Raw genomic sequence first — 25407 nt, 5'->3', positions numbered from 1 at the left:
CCCGTGCCACCCCACCAGGCCCTCCCAGGGTCAGTGCTGCCTCTGAGGAGGTCCGCAGGCCAGTCTCCTCCCCTCGGCCCCGAGGAAGGGGCCGAGTGAGCCCACAGGGCTGTCAGGTGCACGCAGCCAGCATTTTCTCCAAGGATAGGAGGCTTTTAAGACCAAAATGGGAAAGAAAAAGACCAAGGTTTTCCAGGTGGGATGGAGCCAGGATTAGACCCCTGCCTTGTCCCTGACTCTTCTGAAATCGTCCGTGGGAGGTAACAGAGGCCCTTCCCGGTTTCCATCTCTCTCATCTCACACACTGCAGGTCCTGGGGCCCCTGTGGTCCCACCAGCTCCCCTGACACCCTGAGCAAGGCTCCAAGCCTTACAGCCCTGAGTGGAGCCCGTGGAGGGTGGGGGCAGCCGGGTGCTCGCCGGGCCCCCTTGACCTATTTGTGGAGCCCGCTTCCAGATCCAGCCCTGGGTCTTTCTGTTTGGAAAATAGCCCAGGTTGAACAACAGGGAGGGCATGGGGAAGGCGCGGGGTGGGAGCCGCTGGCATCATTGTCACGGAGGACTGGGCGCAAGTGGAACCCTGGGGCCCGCCAGTCCTTGAGCCACTGGACCTTCAGATAACTGTGAGGGCCTGAGCCGCAGCGCGCGTCCATGGAAACCACAGGGAATGGGGGCGTCCCTCCTGCATCCAGGTCCTACAAAGAACCCCATGGTCACGTGCAGACTTCCCAGTGTGTTGGGTGATGGGCATTCCTGGGTTTGAAGGTTTTCAACCGTTGGTCTGAAAAAGCATGTTTCATGAAAACCCAAACAGAGGGACTTCCCTGGCGGTCCAGTGGTTAAGACTCTGCCCTTCCACTGTAGGGGGTGCGGGTTCAATCCCTGGCGGGGGAGCTAAGATGCCACATGCCTGCGCGCGCGCGTGCCACGTGGCCAGAAAAAAAAGAAACCCAAACCGAGGCCAGGCACAGAGGAGCCCGGCACCCAAACAAACGGGCCTCCACCTCCCTGTGCCACTGGGTGGCGCTGTCACCGAGACTTGGTACCCAGGCACATCCTCCGACAGCCCCGCGAGGGCGGGGTGGGGCTGGGGCTGCCGGGCGTCAGAGATGCTTCCCGGGCTGGCACCTCCTTGTGCGTGGTTGATGCCAACTGTGGCTTCTCTCTCTTCTCTCCCTGTTTCCTTCTCTCTCCTCCATTGCTGTCCGCAGTACTCGGTATGGGAGCCCCAAAAGACAGCTCCAGTTTTACAGGTAACGAGCCCTCCGTTTTCCCTACAACCGGCAAGCAGGGCAGCGGGTGGGAGAGCCGTGCCGTCCAGGCCGGGTGTGCTGGTGATTTCTGGGGCATGAAAACTCCCCCGTAAGATCCAGGCTCTGGTCCTCTTCTCGGTGCCACGACACGGCATAGTGATGAAAGACGTGAAGTCAGGCTCGTTGTGTGGGCTCGTCGTCTAGAATTTGCTTTGATTTGAGCTGAGCTCTCGCCAGATCGCCTTTCAAAGCTCACCCCTCAGACAGCAGGTCGAGTGCTTTCCTGTCATCCCAACTTTGTGCTTCTTAGGTGATCAGAGTGAGAAACGATGCTCCAGGCCCAGTGTTCTCCTCTTTTCCCTGAACTTGAGCTGATCTGTAGCCTACGGAGCCCTCTGGGGTGTGCGGCTGCGATAGGACCCAGGCCAGGGTCGGGACGGATGCACTGGCGTCTTTCTGATGCATTTCCTGTTGGAAATCAACACAGTGTGTCCACTGGGGGAGAGTCTGTCACCAGAGGGACACGGCGCCCAGAGGTCCAGCCCGAGGCACGTCCGTCAGCAAAAGCCCCCCAGGCGGGTCCCTTCCTCCCTCTGTGCAGCCTCTTCCTAACCTGTAGGGGTAGGGCGTGCACCACAGACACGCATGCTCTTGAAAATCTCTAACTCTGGGAATTTACGTTGACGTTTTCCTCCATCGAGGACACGCCAGGCTTACGGAACCCTCAGGGCAGCTCGGCCAGCTTTGGGGCTGGACACTCGGAATGGCTCATGGGGGCAGGGCCCTGGTGTCTGTTGTGCGTCTCGGCCTCCAGGCCTGGGAGGTCTCTCCGTCCAGAACTGGGTCCCCGGCATGTGCACCCGCAGCGGTGACAGAGCTATGGGGCCGTTATCGCCGATGCACCGGAGACCTCGCTCGGGCGGTGGGTGCTGGGGTCGGCGCGGGATTTCCATGTGGCTTTTTCCTTCCCACAGCCTTGGCACCTCCGAACATGACCGTGGGCCTGGGTCCTCAGGCTAATTTTGCTACTGCTTCAGTGCCTCCCATGAGGTCTCACCCCTTACCAAGATCTCTAAAGGGGCGAGCGAATCTTTGATTCTACTGGAATTTTTGCTAGATAAGGTCTTGCTTGAAATAGTTAGGTCTGAGCTTGCAAATGCTTACTGAATGAAGTGTTTATCATCATATACGTATGTATGTGTGCATGTATGCATATATGTGTATGTATGTGTGTATGTGTATGTGTGTGCGTGTGTGCATATATGTGTGTATGCATGTGTGTGTGTGTGTGTGTGTGTGTGTGTATGTATGACATAATATGCCGAATGAATGCGTGCCATCCATCCACAAGGATTCAGACTGAATCCTTGAAACCAAACATGCACTTGAGCTGCATCCTCAGAGGTCCTGGGCCTGCCTCACTCCTGGAAGGAAAGGAGTGAGCTGAGACATGCAGGCAGAAGAATCCCCGGAACAGGCCAGCTGGCTGAAAGTGCTGGTCCCGTAAGAGGTGCCAAGTAAGTCGCGTCAAAGTGAACGTGTGCTCCACGCCCCTTGCTGCCCCCTGGACCCCGTGGATCCACCCTGTGGTCTACGCTCTGCGACCCCCCTGGCTGAGCGTCCGGTCCCCATGAGGTCTTCTTGCCCCGTGGACAGGCCCTGCTGGAGAACTGAATCTCCAGGTCTGAAGACCACCCACCCCCAGCCTCTCAGCTCCACGTTCAATGCCACAGGCTCTGGCTGTCCTGCCTTTTGGGGCTCCAGCGTGGTTACTTCCCACAGACACTCGGCATCTTTTGTGGGGCCTCTGGTGATGACCTCTAAGGGGGTGGGGTCTGTGTTCAGCAAACTGGGTGCCACTCCCAGTGGGGGGGTCCTCGTCACCCAGGTACTGGCACGGCTGTTGGATGGTTATTTAAGTCAGCCAGCAGGGTGGCACCCCCTCCTCCAACAGGGCAAAGGTGTCCAGGGCCCTGCCCTCGAGCAGCTCACAGACGGGTAAGGGAGGGAAGACCCTGTACCTGTCAGCTTTTACACAGTGGGCCGCATAACAAACTACCCCAAGTCTCAGGGGCAGCAACAATAAGCATTGATTCCTTGCTCATATGTCTGTGGGTTGACTGGAGTCAGTTCGTCTAGGCTGGGCTTAGCTGAGTTGGTGTCTGAGCTGCAGGCTGGACACCGGTGTTCACCATCTCTCCGTCCTTCCTAACCAGGGGCCATCCCAGGCCTCTTCTCACGGCACAAGTGCCAGAGAAAACAGCAGAAACACAACTGTCTCTGAAGGCCGACGGTTAGAATTGGTACAGTCACTTCTGCTCATTCTTTTGGCCAAAGCATTCTCATGACCAAGCCCAATGTCAAGGGGAAAATATACTCCCCCCCGACCCATGGGAGGATTCATGGTCACGTGATGCAGAGAGGGGGGAAAGGGTCGGCCACGGTAGTGCCATCTACTCCGAACCCAAATCATTCTAACAGTATCTAGGAGGCAAAGTGGGACATGGGGGGCTTCCCTGGTGGCACAGTGGTTAAAAATCCGCCTGCCAATGCAGGGGACACGGGTTCAAGCCCTGGTCCAGGAAGATCCCACATGCCGTGGAGCGATGAAGCCTGTGCGCCATAACTACTGAACCTGTGCTCTAGAGCCCACGAGCCACAACTACTGAGCCCACGTGCCACAACTACTGAAGCCCGCACGCCTAGAGCCCATGCTGTGCGACAAGAGAAGCCACGACAATGAGAAGCCCGCACACCGCAACGAAGAGTAGCCCCCGCTCTCCGAAACTAGAGAGAGCCTGCACGCAACAACGGAGACCCAATACAGCCAAAAATAAAATAAATTTAAAAAAAAAATAGTGGGTCATGGGAGAGTCCAGAGAGTTGGTGGCGTTCCGAGGAGGGAGGGGTCACAGCCAGCTGAGAGTCAGGGAAGGCTTCATAGAGCTTTTGGGCTGGACCTTGAAGACTGGACAGAATTCAACAGAACCAGGAAGAACATTCCAGTAGATGCGACAGCCTGAGCACAGCTCAGAGAGGCGCCCTGAGGACAGGAAGTAGCGGTCACACCATCTGGGCCATCAGGGACAGGACAGGATGGAGAGTAAACAGAGGCCAGACTGTAGAGGCAGCTGGGAGTCTGAGGAGAGAGGGCCAGGAATGCCAAGCAGAGGAGCCTGGACTGCATTCAGTGGGCACTGGGGAGCCATCGAAGGTGTTAGAGCAGGGCAGGGGGCAGGGCTCTGCTGCAGGAAGGAAGCCGGGTAGCAGGAAGTGAGACGGGGGATGGAGAGGCTGGACGAGGAGGCAGGAGAGATGGAGAAGGGCTGAACCACAGGAGCCACAGGAAGAGAGTGAAGGGTACCAGGAGCCACGTCCATGGAGCTTGGTGTCTGAGGTGCAGGCGCTGAGAGGGACAATGTGATGAGAGGAGAACGGTGCCCCGGGGGAAGGAGATGAGCCTCCTTCCAAGCACGTCAGGCTGATGACCGCCACCCAGCAATGAGGCCCACTACGGCCACTTCCAGCCAGTGGGTGGCACGTGACATGGAACCTGACAGTGAGCTTCAGGCTTTAAGAAAAACCATCCCAGGGAATTCCCTGGTGGTCCCGTGGTTAGGACTTTGTGCTTCCACTTCAGGAGGCATAGGTTCGATCCCTGGTCGGGGAACTAAGACCCTGCAAGGTGTGTGGTGCAGCCAAAATAAATAATTTTTTAAAAAAAGAAAAGAAAAACCATCCCAAGTCCATCACGAAGGCCTTTCCAGATCATCACCCACCGCCAGTTACCTCCGGTTCCATGCCCTCCCCCCGCCTCCCATTTCTTTCTACTCCGGATCTGGTGAAGTGATCCCCCCACCCCTTGTAGCCATCCCCGTTAGCAGGTTTGTCATGGGGTAATCAGCTCAGAATCCCACAGGCACCGGCACGATTTCTCAGCTAGAGGATAATGTCATGCTGAGACTTCGGGGGGATCCTAGTATGACATGAAGGGCCCCTGCGGTCATGAACCCGGAACGGGGGCTCAGCATAACATCACCCCAGGGCTCAGCCTCAAAGCGTTTTTCAAGCCTCAGGTCAGGGCTGTGAGGAAGGGTCTTCATGCCCCCGCCTGGAGAGAGAAGCAGTGTGGTGTCCAAATAGCAAACTGCAGGAACCTTCCAGCCATTTATAGGTCCTGGCAGTGTAGGACGTACAATCTGGGGCACGTCCTGGTGGAAGGGAGGGGGGGCGTACGTCTGCGTGTGCTGAGGGTGCGTCTTGCCAGACCTCAACCCCTTCACTGTGGGCGGTGGTCACGTGCCGTGGGGCCCCGGGCTCCCCTGCTTGCAGTCAGTTAAGAACAAGGTGGGACAGCAGCCGCAAGCCTGGGTCCCGCGTCCTCAAATACCGGAAAGCACAGCCTGCGTCTCTCCACCTGCGGTTCCCAGGGTCAGGTCTCGAGGCGGGGGGTGTGCGCCCGAGGGGATGGCAGGACCCCAGCCGGCGCCCCCTCCCAGCCAGCACGCAGGACGCTGCCTTGCCCGGCTGCACCGCGGAACCGCACTTCCCAGGCTTTTAGGGGAAGAGGCACGCTCGTGAATAATTCAGCCTCTTTCACTGAGATGCAGACGCCCTAATAGGACTAATGGACTCGCTGCCTCCAAACCCGACCCTTGTGGGACTTATTCACCAATTGCTTCTGACGTTCTGCAGTGACACTCCCTAATGAAAGAGCTGCTGCACCAGCTCCTTAAACGTCTTGTGAACCCTAATAAACTAGACTGTGTCCCTTTTAACCAGCAGACGCCAGCGAGGCAGGTGAGTGGTCCCTTCACCCCTTCAGCCCCAGGAGGCAAGTGGCAGCTACCTTCTTTGGGGGGGATGCTGCTGGGGAACAAGCATCCCGGGAACAGAAATGACAGGGACAGCTTTCGGGGATGCGTTTGGCTGATCAGAAATTAGACCCTCTATGTGTTTTCAAAGCGGAAAACCTCAAAAAAAAAAAAAAAAAGCCACAGCCCTAGGTAACCACGGGAGGGAGGAGGGTGGGCGTTCTGCTGCTTGAACCTGCTCGCTTCCCAGTCCCGCTGCTCTCCCGCCCAGGGAGACCTGGGCTGCAGCTGGTACCCTGTCGGGTTCCCCACTAAGATCCAGCATTTTCAAGTTTCCCCCCTCCTGCAGGCAGCAGGAGGCTGGGTGCTGTCTGAAAGGTCTGTTTCGAAACATAGGCCTGAGAGAGCCGGGGGCTGCTTCTTTGGGCCTTGGTTTGCTGATGCTTCGTGAGCAAAAATAATTTTGTTTTTGCCCTGACGCGATGCTGTGCATTTTCGAGCCGCGCTCCGGAATGATTTCGAGCCGCTGCCCTCCATGCTCCCGCTTTAGGAACTTAGGCCGGTTTTCCGGTGTCGAGACACGTGTCGCCGATTCAAAGAGACTTTCCGGATTCCTTCCGGATCCCATGTCTCGTGCTTTGGTGGCTTTCAGTAAACAGACCTCAGTTCAGGCATTCCAGGTGGAAGGCTCTTCAGCAAGGTCGCGATTCCCGTGGACTTAATGAGGTTAATGTCTCTTTCCATCTTTCCATGTTACGCGGTTCATTCCCGTGAATTCCCCAGACCCCCGTCCACAGGAATAGATTTGCAAAAGGCAGGCCCCAGCACAGGGGGGGGCCCTGTAGGCTCTGTAATTAGTGATGGCTATTAAAGAGGGCTGATTTTTCCTGAGATGGGGGGGCAGGATGGCAAAGAGGAGCGAGCGGTCGGGGTCGCTGGGAAGCCAGGTGGCCAAGGCAGGAGCCCCAACAAGGGGAGTCTTCAAGGAGCCCCTCACCCAGGGAACCAGCCCTGCTCGCCTGCAGAGGAAGCCGGCTTATTACGCTCTCCTCTCCCGCTGGACAGCATTGGTGACGGTTGAGTCCCTCTGTGTCCTTCCTCCCCCACCCTCGAGGACCTTAGGAGGACGAACACCTCCCAGCCCCTTCCTCGCTGTGCTCGGCCCTCCGGTCACAGACCCCCTTGTGGGTGTCAGGTCCTCACCCTCCACCCTAGGTCAGGGGCCACTGTGCTCGCCCACGGCCCACCCCTCCTCCCACGAGTCCCCTGGCCCAAGCCTGCCCTGCGCCACCAGGACCCTCACGTCCAGCAGGAGGCTCTGGGCTCCCTCCATGCGGCTGGTGGCCCTGCCCCACCCAGGGGCCCCTCCCAAGGCCGCTATAACTCGAGATGAGGAGAGAGCCCAGGCAGGAGCGACCCCAGCCCCACAGAGAGGCGCCCTCCAAGTCCTGACCGCACCCACTTCACCCATCTCATTAGGGATGTGTGTCTGCGCCAGAGCGGGGGCGATGGCTAACGTCCACATTTCACCCTACACGGCTCCCTCGAATCACTCAGGCCCATGTTCACATGCGACCTCTGGAGAGGCCCCCGCCTGCCCACCCATGTCCCCTCCACCCCGTTCTGTGTATTTTGTCCTCATGCCACGTATCGTAACTGGTGCCAGGGTCCACACCTCGTGGTTGGTAGCCACCTCCCACACTTGGCATGCTCCCACGGTGAGGCCAGCCCCTGTCCAGTTTTCCAGGCAGGTCCCGTGCAGCCCGAGGCAGCCTGCACAATAGGCCTCTGCTCATCCCACTTCACAGACGTGGAGACTGAGGCTCGGAGCAGCCCAGGTGCCTGCCTGGGTCGCACCGAGTGGGTGACACACCCACTGGACAGGGCTGCCCGTGTCCAGAAGCAGGGCACTCAGCCACACTGTCATTGCAGCTCTGGGGCCGGGGCTAGATTTCCAGAGCCAGACCAGACCAGGATTGCTTTTTGCGGGTCATGTCTTGAAAGCTCTAATGGCTATTGATCTCAGCCTGGCTGGGCCTGGCTGGGAACCGTCACGTCTGAGGTGGGTCCTGCTCTTCGGGAAGCACCCCTGTAACTGCTGCTTGCCCAGCTGTTCTCTCTGAACAAGGACCCCCAGGGAAGCCAGGACTGGCCTACTTCTGCCCCACACAGGCCACACAGACGCCTTTGAAGCATCTGCCTGACGGGTAGTGGGCAGCGTGCACTTGGAGGGGAGGAGGGAGGGAGGGAGTAGGCGTTGCTACCTGTGGGCATCCATGGTGCCACGTCCAAGGTCAAACCCACCCACCGCCACCGAGCCTGGGCCCCCTCTGCTGCCCCAGAATGATTCTCCTGGAAGGCGGGTATTTTCGTGTCCTGCAAAAGCATCCCTCAGAGACCTTAGTCCAAACCCTTGGGGGATGCTAGAGGTTCTGGGCCCCCCTGAGGGTCTGAGATATGGTGATGCAAGTCCTGGCCCAGGAGAAGGCAGCCTGCAGAAAGCCTTGGCCTGAGTCAGGGGGCCAGCCCAGCCCCTCCAGGTGCTGGCGGCACGGCCAGTGAAACACCCAGTTACTACTTCAGTAGCTGAGGGTGCAGCAGTGAAAGTAGATGGAAAAGTCCCCGCCCTCCTGGACCTGACCTTCAGGGGGTCAGATGCACCAAACAAGATGACTAGAGAGGACAGAAGCAGGTTGTCAGGTGATGATACCTGCCGTGGAGAAAGGAGGATATGAACTGGGAATGGAGAGCTCACCTGAGGAAGGACCAGCCCAGTCGACCCCAACGCCCTCTCCGCCCTAGGGACTCTGCAGCTGCCTCAGCCCCCAGGGCAGCCTGCCCAGCCCTTCCCAGGGATAATGGAACTTGGTTTCCCTTAGGGCAGAGGTGGGGACAATGCTGGTTCCTCCAGTTCTCCGGCTGGGCTCCAGGGTCCAGCTGACCCCAGCTGAAAAGACGCATCTCACCTCGGTGACGGTGACAATTCTGGGGACATGGTGCAGGCATCTGGGCCGGGGCAGAGGCCCTTGGTCAGCTGTGCGGGGCGGGGGGCGGGGGAGCCCCTGGATTGTAGAACAGCCCTGCCCCCTGCGGCCGTGTCCATGTTGCCCAGTCAAAGCCACTGCAGGATGTGGACGCACAGCTGTGATGCCGGCCCTTCACTGAGCTACTCACGTGTGTGCGTGAATTGACACAAGGGCAGCATTCTGTGCACACGCGTGTTCCCCTCTCCTTTCCTTTCTTGATGCTGTCTCCTGGGACTCATTGCCTATCAGTCCACGTGGAGGCGCCTCACGTGGCTGCATAAATTTCCATTCTGTGGATGAGCCGTCATTTACATAACCCATTTCCTATTGATGGACATTTACGTTTTTAGTTTCCAAGTGTAATCATCCTTTCAGATGATGATTTAGCAATGGTTCTTAACATTTAAGCTTTGCAATTTCCAAACCTGTTCCCTCCGCCGCTTCACTCCCTCCTTAAATGCATCCGCTCAGTATTTCTATTGCAAAAACTCGTGGATTGTGACACAATTGCTTTGAGCATGGAGCCCAAAGAACTGTGCCGGTGCAATGGCGCTTTCTATAAGCAGAGAATGCACATGTGGATAACATTTCCCTTTACCAGGCTGTGAACCAACAAATAGGGCCTTCCTGGGGGAGCGATGTCCCCTGGCAAAATCACACTGGAGTTTGCTTCAGCGACAGGTGTGCTTATGCTGCTTCCCCGGACGGCCCTGTAATTGGTTTTACCCTGGGAACCCCTCCAGGGGGTGCCGTGAAGTCCTCCACTCTGGGGGCCGGGCTCTCTGCATGCTCCTGCCCCCTTCGCATTTGGAGCATTTTTTGGGGGGATCTCCCACCTGGAATGCAGCTTCGCCTGTGCTTGCCTCATGGGTGCAGGGGCAGAGGGGGTGGCTCAGCCAGAGTTCCCGGCCAGTGCAGCTTTGAGGACCAAGAATCTCAAGCCAAGAGGTGTTTACATTCCGGGGCCGGGCCCTGTCCCCAGGCGCCAAGAGCCCTTGGTGGCCACTCTATCTGGAGGACGTGTCCCTGCCGCAGCCCCTGCCCCAGCCCCAGGGCCAGCGTCCAGCCTGGGCACCGGGGATGGCGGGATGCTCTCTAACCCATCACCACTCGGCGTTTCCCATCCGGACAGCGGCAGCTCCTGGGCCGGGTGGGACCATGTTGTCCATGACGTACAGCGAGAGCCTGAGGAGTGTGGCCGGCAGGTGTCACTCAGACTGGGCCCTGCACCCCGTCCGCCAGGCCAGCACGCTGGAGCTGCACCAGCTGCGGGAAGTGCGGGCAGCAGCCCAGGCCAGGAACATGGAGAGCTTCCTGCGCATGCACGGCCTCTCCCTGGACAGCTGCACCGCCCGGTGCACCGGCATGAAGTACCGGTAAGGGCTGGGCTGGGCGGGGACAGGAGGAGGTCCCCTGGCCGAGGAGGGGGCCGAGGCAGGGGCTGCGAGAGGGATGCAGCCCAGGAAACGGGGTAATGGCGTCACTGTCAACTGGGGCAAACTCCTTGGGGTTTAAGAATGCTGACCGTGGGACTTCCCTGGCGGTCCAGAGGTTAAGACTCCACGCTTCCACTGCAGGGGGCACGGGTTCCATCGCAGTTCGGGGAACTAAGATCCCACGTGCTGTGTGGCGCAGCCAAAAAGAAAAGAATGGGGCTTCCCTGGTGACGCAGTGGTTGGGAGCCCGCCTGCCGATGCAGGGGACGCAGGTTCGTGCCCCGGTCCGGGAACATCCCACATGCCGCGGAGCGGCTGGGCCTGTGAGCCATGGCCGCTGAGCCTGCGCGTCCAGAGCCTGTGCTCCGCAACGGGAGAGGCCACAACAGTGAGAGGCCCGCGTACCGCAAAAAAAAAAAAAAAAAGAAAGAAAAGAACGCCGACCGCATAGGAACGTATAAAAGAGGAAAATGAGAGTCTGCATAGTCCTTTCCTCCAGAGATAAGCTCTGCTGCGTTTGGTGTGTACTCCGTGGGAAAAGAGTATGGTTTCTTGAAAAAACTTTGCTGCAGGAGTAAACATACTATGTCATTTGTCTTCTTGCCGTGTCATTGGGACACATTAATTATCAGGGGTTGACTAAACACAAATTAGGGGAAATCCCTCAATTCATCGTCTCTACCAACAAATCCATCCCAGCACCAGAAACCCGTGCGAGGTCCTGGGGACCAAGATGTGCTTAAATTGGGCTGTCCTCATGGGAAGTGGCCTCTGAATTGGTTGCTGCAACTACGCTTGTAACTGTGACCAGCAAAGGCTGTGGAGTAGGTGTCCCTGTGTTCTCAGATGCGGGCCTGGAGGGTTTCTTCTGAACCTCAGAAAGACGTTCTGTTTAGCTCGCTTGTCCCTGAAATCAGCATCTGGGACAGTGCTCTGACCTGCCCACTTTCTCCTCTGAAAGCCTCAGAAAGTGGCCAGAGGAGCCCCAGAGCTGGCGTTTGAGTTGATAAGTCACATATACGAGGCTTTCTTCCTGTGCCTCCCAGGGACAAGTGCTGGCCAGAGCCAGTTGGCCAGAAGGGACCCCACCCACCCACCTAGTCTATGGACTGTTGCCAGATTTAGCAAATAAAAATATAGAACGCCCAGTTAAATTTGAATTTCAAATAAACAACCAGTTTATGCCATCATCGGGACGTAATAGCAGAAGTTATTCGTTGTTTATCTCAAGTCCAGATTTAAGTGGGTGTCCTATATCTGATTTGGTTTCCATCTAACGCAGGCCCCAGGGGTTATCTGACTGTTCTCTGGAGAGAAGAACAGAGACCAGCCCTGTTGCTGTAACATTTTCTCCTGTGGACACGTGTTTGGATCTTCAGCATGAGGTTGTCATTTAAAGATATAAAGCACTTCTGCCCTGAGTCCATTAGATGGCAGGATTCTTAAGGCTTTGCATTATAAATCCAGTTGTAAAGGAAGGACAAAGGGTCAGCTAGTTTGGCCTCGAGGATCTCCTGATTCTGACGGAAATTTCTCAAGAAGGAGATGAGGGTCTGCATTTTCTCTTTTTCTTTCTTCTTTTTTTTTTAAGATTTTTTTGATGTGGACAGTTTTTTAAAGTCTTTATTGAATTTGTTACGGTATCGCTTCTGATTGATGTTTTGATTTTTTTGCCCTTGAGGCGTGTGGGATCTGAGCTCCCCGACCAGGGATCAAACCTGCACCCCCTGCACTGGAAGGCGGATTCTTAACCACTGGACCACCAGGGAAGTCCCTGCATTTTTTCTTTTTTTGGCAAGTCATTGATACTTTTCATTAATCCAGCAAATGTTTACTCAAGAGCTATCTACTTGGCTCCAGGCAACAGGCTTGCCAGATGCTGCAGGAACAGGACAGACAAGGTCCCTCCCCACCCCATTGGACATTACATCCTGCTGGGGGATGGCAGAGAAGAAGCAAGTAAATGCCTAAGACAGTCAGGGGGACCAGGGGCAGCTGAGACCCCAGCCATCTGCAAGGAGGACCAGTTGAAGACATGGAGAAGAACTTCCCAGTCCAAGGGGACAGGGGCACATGTGAGGAGAAAAGGCCCAGGGCCAGAGCGAGGAAGGCAAGTAGAGGTGAGGCGGGGGGGGCAGGGGGGCCGGAGCCCGTCCCCCGTCCCAGGGAGACCTCACCTCCCTCGGGTGTGGATGCCGTTTGTAATGGAGGGGGCGCTGGGGTGAATTTTTTCCCCGCAAATTTCATCTACCCAGAACCGTAGAATGTGAAGCTATTTGGTAATAGGCTCTGTGCAGATGTAATTACTTAAGATGAGCTCACAGCGGAATAGGGTGGGTCCTAAATCCAGCGCCTGGCGCCCAGTGAAGACGCATAGGGAAGAGGCCCTTTGGTGGTGGAGGCAGCAGTGGGAGGGATGCGGCCACAAGCCAAGGAACCACGGCCACCACAAGCTGGCGGAGGCCAGGATGGATCCTCCCCTGGAGGCTTCAGAGAGAGCGCAGCCCTGCCCACACCCAGATTGCAGCCTTCTGTCCCCCGGAGCTGTGAGAGAGCCAGGTTCTGTTGCTTGAAGCCCCCCCAGTTCGTGGAACTTTGTCATGGCAGCCCCAGGACCCGAACACAGCCGGGGGGTGTGAGTACTGGAACAAATCTCTTATTTGCCTGACACCCCAAGGAAAAGGTCTGTGTCCCATCTGAAACATGCTGGACTAACTGGTTTAGCATTTGATGGGCCAGATGTCGCCCCCGTAGGGCCCGCCCTTTATCTGGTGGATTTCATCTTGCTGCCTCCAGGGGTTTCGGTTAACTGGGAAGAGGGCCTCGGAAACCACGACCAAGGGTTATTAAAGATCCCAGATAGATGCCGTTCCACGGTTAATGTTCCCGGCAGCAGCTGGGCTGGGACTCAGCTAAACCTGGTCTTAAATATTAATATAAAAAAGATAAAGCCTCCAGATAAGTGCTGCTCCATGGAGCAAGGCGACGACGTACCTCGGGCCCAGACACCACATCAGCCGACCTGAGCCTGCAGCTGCGGGAAAAGGCTTTCTTGTTGACTTTTCCCTTTTTTTTTTTAACTGTCCTCAACTCTTGCTGTTTAAAAAAAAAAAAAAATGCACTGAATTTTTAAATCTACACAGTCCCTGTGTAAGCTTCCCTTGCCCATGTCCACCTGACTGTAGTGATGGAGGGTCTGGAGATGTGGCCTGAGACAGGGCAGCAGCTGTGGCCACAGGCCGGCCAGAGGCTGTGACCTGGGCCCAGGCAGTGCCAGCTGGGCACCGGGCCTGGTTCAGGTGTGTTCCTTGTCCGCTACCCACAGCATCGGGAATGAACCCAAAGTTCCCACCATGCGCGGCCCTTCCTTCCTTCCTTCCTTCCATATCTCAAACATGCAAGCTCATTGCATCCTCAGGGTCCTTGCACATTCTATTCCCTCCCCTGGAAGGTGTGTCCTCCAGATTTTCACAAGGCTCCCATCATCACATCTTTGGCCTCAAAGAGACTTTCCGCACCACCCAGTCTAAATAAATGCCCTGTGAGTCATCCTCAAGCCCACTGTCCTGTCTCTCTTACCTTGTTTTTGCCCATCTGCACCCCACTGAGAGCACAGCCTCTGTCTGTTCCCAGCACCTAGAACATTTCGAGCCTCTGTAAGTATTGCCTGGGTGGCGTTATGCGGCCTTGGTCTTAACCCACTTTTCAGAATATTCCCCTGTAAAGTATGTCTCCTTCCTGCTGCTTCCTTGGCAGCAGGACTGGAAGCTGTGTCTGAGACTCTCTGATGCAGCCCGGAGGGCGGGGAGCCCCGGGCAATGAGCCTTGGTCGTGAGCTTCTGGTAGGGCGGGCCGTCCTGCGTGCCTGTGGTTTTTGCCTCTAGATCGTAGCCTCTTACCACGAGCCTCCTACAGGAATCACGGGCAGTATTTGATTCGTGGTCAAGTTCATCGAACAGACTCTCCAGTTGCTCATTTATTCACAGGAGGTCAGTCAGGGAAGACTTCCTGGAAGAGCTGGGAACCCAGGTGTGTCTTAAAGGATGGGTGGGAAAAGGAGGAAGAAGAGGGTCCAGAGAGGGACGGTGGGTGGAGCAGTGCAGGCGGCCAAGCGGGGGGCCGGTCCACCTTGAGACAGTCCCATATCAGTGTCCTGGGGCTGCCGTAACACAACGCAGTGCCCAGAACAACAGCTGTCTATTCTCTCATGGTCCAGAACCCGGAAGTCTAGACCTGGGGTCAGCAGGGTCACACTCTCCGAAGGCTGCAGGGAAACATCCTTCCTTGGCTTTTTTCTTTTTTCTTTTTCACTGGGGTATAGTTGATTCACAGTGCTGTGTTAGTTTCAGGTGTAGCGCAAAGTGACTCAGTTATACATCTACTTATATCCACTCTTTCTTAGATTCTTGCCCACATAGCTCATTACAGAGTACTGAGTAGAGTTCCCTGTGCTATACAGTAGGTCTTTATTAATTATCTATTTTGTGTATAGCAGTGTATATATAGCAAGCCCAATCTCCCAATTTATCCCTCCCCCGTCCTTTTCCCCCGGCAACCATAAGTTTGCTTTCTACATCCGTGTCTCCTTGGCTTTCTTTGCCTGTAGACACATCACTCCAATCTCTGCCTCCATCTTCACGTGACTGTTTTCCCTCTGTGCATCTCTGTCTGTCTCCAGATCTCCATCTCCTTATAAATGCAGCAGTCATTGAATTCAGGGTTCACCGCCAATCCAGCAGGAACTCAATCTTCACGTAATAATATCTACAAAGATCCTATTTCCAGACGAGGTCACGTTCACAGGTGCCGGGAGTTAGGACTTGAACATGTCTCTTTGGGGTCACATTTCAACCCACAGCGGGTCCCAAGGGCTGACTCAGCTCCTGAGCCTGCAGGGACATCACTGAGTATCCTGAGGGGAATCCTGGCTCCCCCGCCGGTACCTGTATGAACTTAGACAAGTCACCTGGCCTCTCTGTGTCTCAGCGTCCCCATCTGGAAAGCAGAGACTATAGTCACTTCCTCACAGAAGTGTGCTGAGGACTAAAGGAGATAGTGACGGAACTTAGGGCTCCCGGCTTGGCTCCTGGTGGGAGAGAAACCCCAGTCTTGGAATCTCATGGGCGGAAACAATAGCACCTGGAAAGCAGATGGGAAGGGAGCGGGGAGGGAGGTGGCGAGACGAGCCCGTCACTCGGGACGAGCTGCCGTGCAATGATCCGGGGGTCCCTCGTGGGCCCCCGTGGAGGGCCGGCCCAGGACCGTGGTGTCAACCACCCATGGCCTGCATTCGTACTGGGTCTGTTTCTGCTGGCAGTGGCCACCGTGCTGGGGCCCAGTGGCGGTCCCAGGCCTGGAGACAGCCACCCATCCCTCTGCGGGTCCTGGGCCTCCCGCCCCAGCTCCCCTGCCTTTACAGGGACATCACAGCCTCTCCCTCCCCTGTGTCGGGCAGGGACAGGAAGGGCTGAGTGATCCTAACACAACTGCTGGTGCGTGGCTTTGTAACCAACGCACAACACAACTCAGTGTCTCCCAGGCCCTCCTGGCAGCGGGAATCAGGGGGTCACCTGTTAGCAACACGGATCCTCAGGCCCTGCCCAGAGATTTGGGGGATCCGCCCCCAAGAACCTCCTCTGATTGGGCAAGGACAGGAACCCTGGCTGACTGGCTCTCTGCCGTCCACCTGGAAAGGCGGGGGTCAGCACAGCTCAGTCAGACCCGCAGACGGTGCCAGGCAGCGTCCCCACCCTCACCCTGTAATCTGGGGGTCTGAGAGCAGGAGCCTCTGCTGTGAAATGAGGGCGGGCCCAGCGTCAGTCTCCCTCCCTTGACCTCTCTGTGCCTCGGTGCTGTCCAGTGAACGGGAGCATCGCAGGGCCCAGCTGAAGGCTGTGGTGGGAACTCAGTGAGCTGCTCGCAAAGCGCTCGGCACGATGGCTGGGGCGCAGCGGGCACCGTGTAAGTGTTAGCGCTGTGGCCGTCGTCGCTGTTGTTATGCCTCCGAGGTGCTTCTAAGGATGAAAAGAGAAAAGGTGCAGGAAGCGCTTACTCTGGCCTGGGTACAGCCACTTAGTACAGGGCAGCAGCTAAGAAGCAAGAGGGGCCAATTCACGGCTGACCCGCCTTCCTGCCTTTTAGGGCAGGTAACGCTGGGCGTGACTGGGGCGTGAGCTCCCAAAGGAAGCACAGCCACAGCACTGAGCCCCCAAGGGGGCTTCCCCTCTCACGTACCAGAGGACACCTCCTCCAGGAAGGCCACCGGTCTGCCACCCTTTGCTCTCAGAAACCTCAGGGGCCAAGGACCTCCCATCCCACTGCTCCATCAGGGTGGCCCCCAACTCTTCAGCAGCTGCCCCCGCCTTGGGCAGGAAGTCACTGTTGAGTACAAATCAGGACACAGCACAGTTGGGGCAGCCTTACTGATACAGGGGAGGCACCCAGGCCTCTGCAGGGCACAGCCGAGGCTCGTCCTCTTTCCTGAGCTGCTGCTGCGGTCCGTGCTTTGAAAAGCCATCTTTAGGGAATTCTGTGGTGGTCCAGTGGTTAGGACTCCCCACTTTCACTGCTGAGGGCCCGCCGGGTCCAATCGAGGGGCACGCCCCCCCAAAAATTTAAAAGCCATCTCTAAAACTTCTACTCCAGGCCTCGAGGCTTCCACGGGCCTCATTCTGTGCAGGGAGGGTCCTGTCCCCTCCTACTGTGAACCTGTCACTGTCTTGGGGGAAGGATCTGGCCGGGCCCCAGCTTGGTTATCTCCCCATCCCTCACTGGGACAGGTGGGGGGTGGATAGCAGGCACCACACAGGAAGCTTCTGTCCCGAGAAGCTCTCTTTGGCGGCACTCTGTGGGCACGGCAGAGCTTTTCATTGGGGCGGCTGCCCCTCTGATGAACCACAGCAGGAACCAGCTGCTTTGTTTTAACAAGAGCGGGTACTGGAGAGGCAGAAAAAAACCCAGAATCTGCTGTGGATCAAAATCAACCATCCACACTCGATGTTTCTGCCCAAAGCCCATTTCAAGTCGACCAGCCCGTGTCTGGGACTCACTTCTCCACCCAAACGTGTTTGAAAGGAGAGAGCCTTTGGGGGTGACATTTTACTGTGGCAAGTTCGGGTCAAGGTCTTAAGCTTTCAGCTTTCCATCCTTGTCTAGTTCTTGTGATTTTCTAAGAATATTATGAGTTGTGACCGCTGTCTGGGGCACATGAAAAGTTACAGACTCTGGCCAGCTGTGAAAACCCACCTACCCGACTTCCCCTCTTGGCAGTTCTCTGCTGGACCCAGAGACACCTTTGTCCTGGATTCCCTGGGCGGGTTCTGAGGTCAGATGTCCATTCCCATCATCTCCGCAACACGTTACAGTGGGATGGAGTCGGGGCTGGGGACTCTACCACCAGGCCAGGCCCAGGAGGTCCTGCAAGAGTGAAGGCTTGACTGCTGCCGAAGTCTGGGAGGGCTGCTTCCTGCTGTGGCTCCCAGGCCCCTGGTGTCACTGGGGAGGCTGAGGTTGGCAACACTGGGAGGAAGGAAAGGTTACTGGTGCTTGCGGGGGGCGGGGGACTGCTTCGCACTGCATGTACTATCTCAGCTGATGCCAGAGAGGTCGACAAGGATTTCAAAAGCAGAGAAACAGGAAGGGCACTCCCACAGGGCACAGCAAGAGTGCAGGCCCAGAGACTTTTTTTTTTTTTGCGGTACGCGGGCCTCTCACTGTTGTGGCCTCTCCCGTTGCGCAGCACAGGCTCCGGACGCGCAGGCCCAGCGGCCATGGCTCACGGGCCCAGCCGCTCCGCGGCATGTGGGATCTTCCCGGAGCGGGGCACGAACCCGTGTCCCCTGCATCGGCAGGCGGACTCTCAACCACTGCGCCACCAGGGAAGCCCAGGCCCAGAGACTTTTGAGGTCATTGACATTTTTTTTTTTTTTGGTAAATACACCCATTTAAAGCATCCAATTTCATGGTTTTAGTACAAACGGTTGTCCAAAAGTCACCCATTTTTTAGAACATTTTCATCACCCCAAAAAGAAATACTGCGCCCACATTAGCTATCGTTCCCTGACTCCCCACTCCCCCCAGCCCCCAGCAACCACTAATCTACTTTCTGTCTCTGTGGATTTGCCTGTTCTGAACATTTCATATGAATGGAATCATACAATATGTGACCTTTTGTGACTGGTTTCTTTCTCTCAGCATGATGTTTGCAAGGGTCATCATGTCGTAGAACGTATCAGTACTTCATTCCTTGGTATGGCTGAATAACACTCTGCTGTGCGGCTCTAGACCACATTTCTTTTATCCATTCGTCAGTTGATGGACATTCGGATTGCTTGCATTTTGGGGCTGTGATGAGTAATGCTGCTGTGGACATAATGTGTTCAAGTTTTCGTGTGGGTGTAAGTTTTTCGTTCTCTGGGTACATACCTAGGAGTGGAATTGCTGGATTGCGGGGTGAGGCGGGTGACCTTTTACACACTGTGGTGACTAAGTTTTTGTGGATCTCTCTTAAAGCTTAAAGCACACCATCTGGTTAAGAGCAGCCCCGGAGGAATAGTAAGATGCTAGCCCTTGTAGGATCTGACAGTTTGCCAGAGAACAGTAGAAGGTGGAATGAAGTAGGGGATTTCCACATCCTCTCAGCCAGTGCACAGCACCACTCAAAGCTCCTGATAGGGGCTTCCCTGGTGGCGCAGTGGTTGAGAGTCCGCTTGCCGATGCAGGGGACACGGGTTCGTGCCCCGGTCTGGGAGGATCCCACATGCCGCGGAGCGGCTGGGCCCGTGAGCCATGGATGCTGAGCCTGCACGTCCGGAGCCTGTGCTCCGCAACGGGAGAGGCCACAACAGTGAGAGAGAGAGAGGCCCGCGTATCGAAAAAAAAAAAAAAAAAAGCTCCTGATAAAAACACAGCTTCCCAGGCCCAGCCCCGGAGCTACCGATTCAGTAGTCGTGGCTGGGGCCCAGGAATCTGCATTTGCAACAAGCTCCTCTAGCATCCTGGTCAGGTGTGGAGCATCCCTGCCGTGGGCATGAGCTCCACGAGCCTGGGGAGGAGCGAAAGACAGAGTCTTTGCCACCTGCAGCCTCTTTGGCAGGCCTGTGGGCTTCCTGGGGGCCAAGACCTGCTGTCTTCAAGTGCGAGGTTCCAGCAGGTGGAAGGGCCAGCACCGCAGGCTGTCCTTCCTCCTTCCCATCCCCCCACCCACCCAAGGGGCTCAGGAGGGCCCCACCCTACCCTGAGCTCAGGGACCCAGGCCAGCCAGGCCCCGAGGTTTTTACGGGCAGGTGGAAGAGGAAAGGCAGAGCCGGCCTGTGGGTCCTGAGGGGCCCCACTGGCCTCCACACGTAGCGTCTGTGAGCTGCCAGGGCCCCCGGGCAAAGGCACCAGCTCTGCCCTCCCCAGGCCTCTATCCCCAAGTCCAGGTCCCCACCTCATGGGTGGTTCCTGCTGCCGAGTCAGGCCACGGGGAGGACAGAAGGGGTATTCTTACTGGTGGGGAAGGGGGAGGGCCTCACACAGGGGTCTATCCTGACTCCACGGCCAGAAAGCCACTCCCTTCTGCCGAGGGACCGTGGGAGTGCTTCCCAAGGACCGGACCCCTGTGTGAGTGCTTTGCAGGCGTGATCTGGCCATGCCTTTGTGACCTGCGTTGGACGCAAGAGCCCTGAGGCTCGGAGAGGGGGTCACTTGCCCAAGGCTGCCCAGCTCAGGCGCAGGGAGGCTGGGACTGGAACAAGGTTTTATTCTTAACTTCTGTGCCAAGAAGGCAGGGCCAGAGCTGAGAGCAAGTTCAGCCGCCATCTACTGTGAACATCTCTGGGTGGATTCCTCTCTGGGTCCCGTCAGAGCACAGGGTGGACAGCCAGCAGGTGTGGAAGGTTCCTGCAGAGCCAAGCTGGGAGGGACAGCGTGGTCCTCAGGCCAGCCGCCTTATTCTGGCAGTGGATACCCAGGGACCAGAGAAAGCAAGACGCCCGCCTGGGATCACACAGCGAATTAGCAGCAGAGCCTGAGCTAGACCCCTGACCACCTGCCTCCCATCCACCACACTTTCTCAGCCCTTCCCGCAGGGCAAGATGAGATCCAAAATGTAGCTTTGGCCAGGGCCACCCTGCAGAGTGAGAGTGGCATGCTGGGGGTCAGAGGGCAAAGCCAGCCCTTCCTGCCAACGGGGGCATCTCTCTGGGTTTCAGTAAACCCGTGAGCTTTGTTCTGTCTTCATCCTGATCCCATGAGTGTGGGAAAGGAGGATGGGGTAAAGCAGGGGGCTCTTCATTCATCAATTCATTCACCCATTCATCCATCCATCCATTCATTCATTCACTCCGGAAGTATTTATTGAGCACATGCCGAGAGCTAAGTACCGTGTGGAGTGCTGGAGCTTCTCGGGTCTCTGGCCCCTTGACCCCGGGCTTCTTTCCTAACGTCACCTGCGTCATTACCATCCAGACAGAATGGTCCTCTCTCCTCCAGATTTCTGGTGATCGGACTTCTTGTGCTGAACCTTGGTGGCAGCCCCACTTTCCTGGGTGGGAACCACCAGGGGACAGAGCTGGCCAGGCCAGCTGCCCGCACGCTCAGCTGTCCACCTGGCTGCAGTGCCTCCCGTGTGCAGTCCCGGCTGAGCAGCTGTTAGCCTGGAGCACCGGCGCCGACCTCCCGGGGATCGATCGGCCAGGGCGATCGGGCGGCTTGTGCATCCCCGTCATTAATAACGAGTCACCTCCTGCACCTCCCATGCCTCTCGCCGGTCACCTCGATAACTTGGTGGGAGTCCCAAGAGCCACAGTGCGCAGAGCCAGGGGTGGACGCCAGGCTCCCTCCAAGGGACTCGGGGAAGCCTGGAGAAGCAGCTGCTCCCCGAAGCCCTGGGCTGCCACCCTGACGGGAGGCGCCCTCCCTCTTCCTCCTGCTGTCAGGGGACAGCAGTGCCGCTCATTGGTCGTGAGTTACTGGCAGCCCAGCCCTGCCGAACACAGCTGGGCTGGGGGCTCGGGCGGACAGAGTCAGACCAGGGTGGGGCAGAGGAAGGACCCGCAGAGAAGGGAGAGGCCATGGCATCCTCCCCACCCCTCGATTTCTGAGTTCTATCTGATCAGGTCTTTTCTAGCACATTTCTGGAAATTTCACCCCCTTCCCCCGGAGAGCGCACAGGCTTTTCTGCGTCAGAAATCTGCACTCCTGAAGCAACGCCTGGTGGCTTCTTCGCCTTCTGGGATAAAGTCTTGTCCCAGGCGGAGCAGGGCTTCCAGGGGCAGGTGACTTCGGAGCCCGGAAGGAGGGGGGACGTGGCCAGGAGCTGAGCGCCGGAAACATGCAGGTGTCCTTCGTGTGCTCGGAGCATGGCCTCAAGGGCCGGGGCCCCGAGGAGCGTCTGGGCCGGCCGGCAGCCAGCAGCCCCAGCCTGGGCTCCCGCAGTCATTTCCGCGCGGTGGCCATGGTGGCCCGGAGCCTGGGACAGCTGTCGGTGCAGAGCCTCCTGAGCACAGGCGAGGCCAGCGTGATGCACCCCGGGATGAAGTATAGGTACGCGGCGCGGGGCGGCTGTGCGGGGTGGGGGCTGCCCTCCCACCCCCGTCTGCGGGAGCTTTGCAGATGCGGGGAAGAATAAAATCAAGGCTCAGGGTCAGGCTGCAGGGGAGGATGATGCCTTTCTTTCCTTCTGCTCGTTTGTTTCTTTTCCTGGGAGGGCTCACTATAGCTGAGCGCCCCCCCATATTGGACGCCAGGTAAAGCTTCCTCTTTCTGGGAACCCCGTGGCACCGGCCACAGACCCCTGCCCTCCCCCTGGGCACACAGGCCCCAAAGATGCCCCATGGGTGGTCTGATGCCTTTGCAGCCAAGCCACCTTGACAGACCTCAGTTTAATAGTCAGGGATACTGGGTGAACCATGTGATGGAATTAGATCTTCCCCCCGCAACTGAGCCCGACCCCAGGCCTGGGCTCCTCTGCAGGCAGGGCTGGTGCTCCACAGGGCACAGAGCCGCAGCCGGGGTTCCCTGCTAAGGGCTCAGTCCAGGCTGCTGTGTGTCCCTCTGCTTCGGCCAGTCCCCACCTACTCTGGGTACGCTCGCCATGACTAGTACGTAGAGAGCGTGCAAAGCACCCGTGTCAGGGGGCAGGGGCCTTCCTGCTGTTCCTTGCATGCCCCCCTTGCTCCGTCCAGGGCCTTGCTCGGGTGCCTGGTGGACGTCCCCACGTGGAAAAGGAGGGCTGGCTTTGTACCGAGGCTCTGCGAGGGCAGGGTTGTGGGTCACCAGGCTAGAGGTCTAGCCTTTCTCACTCATGAGTTTCTCTTCACTGAGAGCCTTTAGCGCTTCGAGAATGGTATTGTTGGGGAAAGGGGAGTTCTTACAACAAACCGTCTGCATGAGCTGGAAAAGCTACGTTAGGTCCCTGGTTCCCAACTCTGCTCTCAGTGACTCAGATCTCACAGGCCAGCCTCAGAAAAAGCCCCAGAAGAGTCTGGTTGTGTTTGAGGAGAATGTCTGGGTGTCTAGCTGGTGTTGGTGCCAACTTGAAAAGTATTGAGAGAATGAATCTTTAGCAACTGAGCAGTGTGGCTTGAAGCAAAACCAATGCCCAGAAGTTGGGCCTCATGTGAAGGAGCCGTGTCATAAGTCCCAGGCGTCCCTGAGACGAATTCTGGAATAACTGGCTCCTTCTGCGTCTCCACCCGTATCCTTTCCTTCCCTGGTCCTTGGGGGACATTTGATGTTCTTTTATGGGCCTCTGGGGTACAAGGCTTTTGTTCCCATTCTCTAAATTCAGTGAGGACAGTCCAGAGCAGAATTCTCTCTTCTAGAAGCTCTGGTGGTTTATATCTTTGGTTCAGTGGGAATCAAAGGCTAAGAGTAAACAGAATCTATTTTTTAGTTTAGATTCGTGTTATCCGCTGGGACTTTTAAGTCAGTCCTAGGATATCAAAGGAGTTAGTACAAGTGAGACCATTTCCAAAAATACGAAGCACTCTGTAAATGGAAAATGTGGCTATCGACATGATTTCCCTCCCAAGCTCCTAAGATCCACTGAGGATTAAATATGTCAAGGAGCCTGAGGGCTTAAGATTACTGTATGCCTCTGTGTGTGTGCACCAGTGTGTGTGCATCTGTGTGTGTGCACCTGTGACTGTGCATCTCTCCGTGTGTGCACCTGTGTGTGTGCATCTCTCCATGTGTGCATCTGTGTGTGTGCATCTCTCCGTATGTGCGTCTGTGTGTGTGTCTGTGTGTGTGTGTCTGTGTGTGCGCATCTCTCCGTGTGTGCGTCTGTGTGTGTGCATCTCTCCGTGTGTGCACCTGTGTGTGTGTGTCTGTGTGTGCGCATCTCTCCGTGTGTGCACCTGTGTGTGCACATCTCTGTGCAGTTGTGTGTGTGTCTGTGAGCACACATCTCTCCGTGTGTGCACCTGTGTGTGCACATCTCTGTGTGTGTGCATGTCCGTGTGTGCACCTGTGAGTGTGCATCCCTCCATGTGTGCATTTGTGTGTACACCTGTGTGTGTGTGCATCTCTCCGTGCATGCGTCTGTGTGTGCACCTATGTGTGAGTGCGCATCTCTGTGTGTGGGTCTCCGTGTGTGCACCTGTGTGTGTGTGCACGTCTCCGTGTGTGCACCTGTGAGTGCACATCTCCGTGTGCGAACCTGTGTGTGCGCGCATCTCCACGTGTGCATCTGTGTGTGTGCACCTGTGTGTGTGCGCGCATCTCCGTGTGTGCGTCTCCGTGTGTGTACCTGTGTGTGCGTCTCCGTGTGTGTACCTGTGTGTGTGTGCATCTCCGTGTGTGCGTCTGTGTGTGCACCTGTGTGTGGGTGCATGCATGTGCACATGTGTGCGTGTGGCACATGTGGAGGCAGGGAGGGCAAGACAGGCAGTAAAGGGAGGTGGTCGTTGGGCCAGAGGGTTTGCAGTCTGAGGAAGTGGGTTCAGATCCCAGCCCCAGCTCCTCCACACTGGGGGACCCCCGCCTGTCCTTACACATGGCAGGGCCCGGGGAGCTTTTCTTGGCAGCGGCAGGAGGAAGGTGGGTTCATTTCCCTGTAGGATCTGTAATCTCATATCAGCTGAAATGGGAGCCAGAACCCAAACCACTGGATCCCCTCGCTGAGCAGGAGGTGCCTGCCTTGGGGTAGCTGTCTCATGGGGTTGCTCCATAATGACTATCCCAGGGCCACAGCCAGGGGGCATGCAGCTAGGAGCTGCATGGGACCTGATCCAGATCTGCCCCAATTCTGACCACCTCCTTCAGCAGCTAGCCCTTCACAGTGACGCTGAAGGTGTGTGGCCTGCACCAGGGTGCCACGTTCTTGCCAGGGGTGCTCAGTGCGGGGGGAGGGGTACACCAAGCCCCGTGAGCAAGGAGAGGGACCAGCATTTGATCCTGAGGGTCTGGCCCCAGGGCCTGGACTTCTCAGCCCCACGTTACACCAACAAGCACCCCTGGGACCCTGCAGCTGCCAGCTACCATCTGATAGCAAAGACCGGGAAGTCCAGGCCTGTCCTCAGGGAGCCTGGAGCCTGGGGGCTGAAAACAGATAATCCCCCGCAGGGTGACAACCAACTAGAAAATGCCCTGGCAACCCTGTCCGTCAAGCCAGCTCACCAAGACCCAGTTGCTTTCCATCACCTGATCATATTTTTGTCCTCCGCCCGGAAGGCTGAAGGTAAAGGCCCTGAACAGCTATTTTTACAGGATTTGTAATTGCCCGGAGTCTGAGGTGCAGTGTTTAGGGGTGCAGCGCATCGGGGGGCTGCGTGATGGGCGTCAGCTGTCTTCCTCCAGCAAAGGTTAAATCCCTAAGCCCTCATTAGCCATTTTCCCAGACCCCAGGAGGGACATGAGGCAAATTAATAAAGACTAACGTTATTGGGGTCGAG

General features: G+C 56.9%; 1 protein-coding gene across 9 annotated transcripts in view; it reads left to right on the top strand.

Moving 5' to 3' along the window:
- The window catches only part of KCNAB2 (potassium voltage-gated channel subfamily A regulatory beta subunit 2), a 97065-nt gene that overhangs the window by 40899 nt on the left and 30759 nt on the right, over window positions 1-25407 (top strand). For 4 of the 9 annotated variants that reach the window (XM_033432792.2, XM_004272322.3, XM_033432794.2 and 1 more), the window contains exon 3: window positions 1211-1252. The exons of 2 other annotated variants lie outside the window; for them this stretch is intronic. In XM_033432792.2, the coding sequence (XP_033288683.1) occupies window positions 1211-1252 (42 nt within the window). Of the gene's footprint in view, window positions 1-1210; window positions 1253-3807; window positions 6053-10224; window positions 10469-25407 lie in introns of those variants that run through there. 3 more of the 9 variants (XM_049706747.1, XM_049706740.1, XM_033432798.2) reach the window with 2 other exon arrangements.

This window comes from Orcinus orca, chromosome 1 (genome assembly GCF_937001465.1).
Source record: "Orcinus orca chromosome 1, mOrcOrc1.1, whole genome shotgun sequence".
Lineage (NCBI taxonomy): Eukaryota > Metazoa > Chordata > Mammalia > Artiodactyla > Delphinidae > Orcinus > Orcinus orca.
This window is presented reverse-complemented; position numbering and strand designations above follow the sequence as displayed.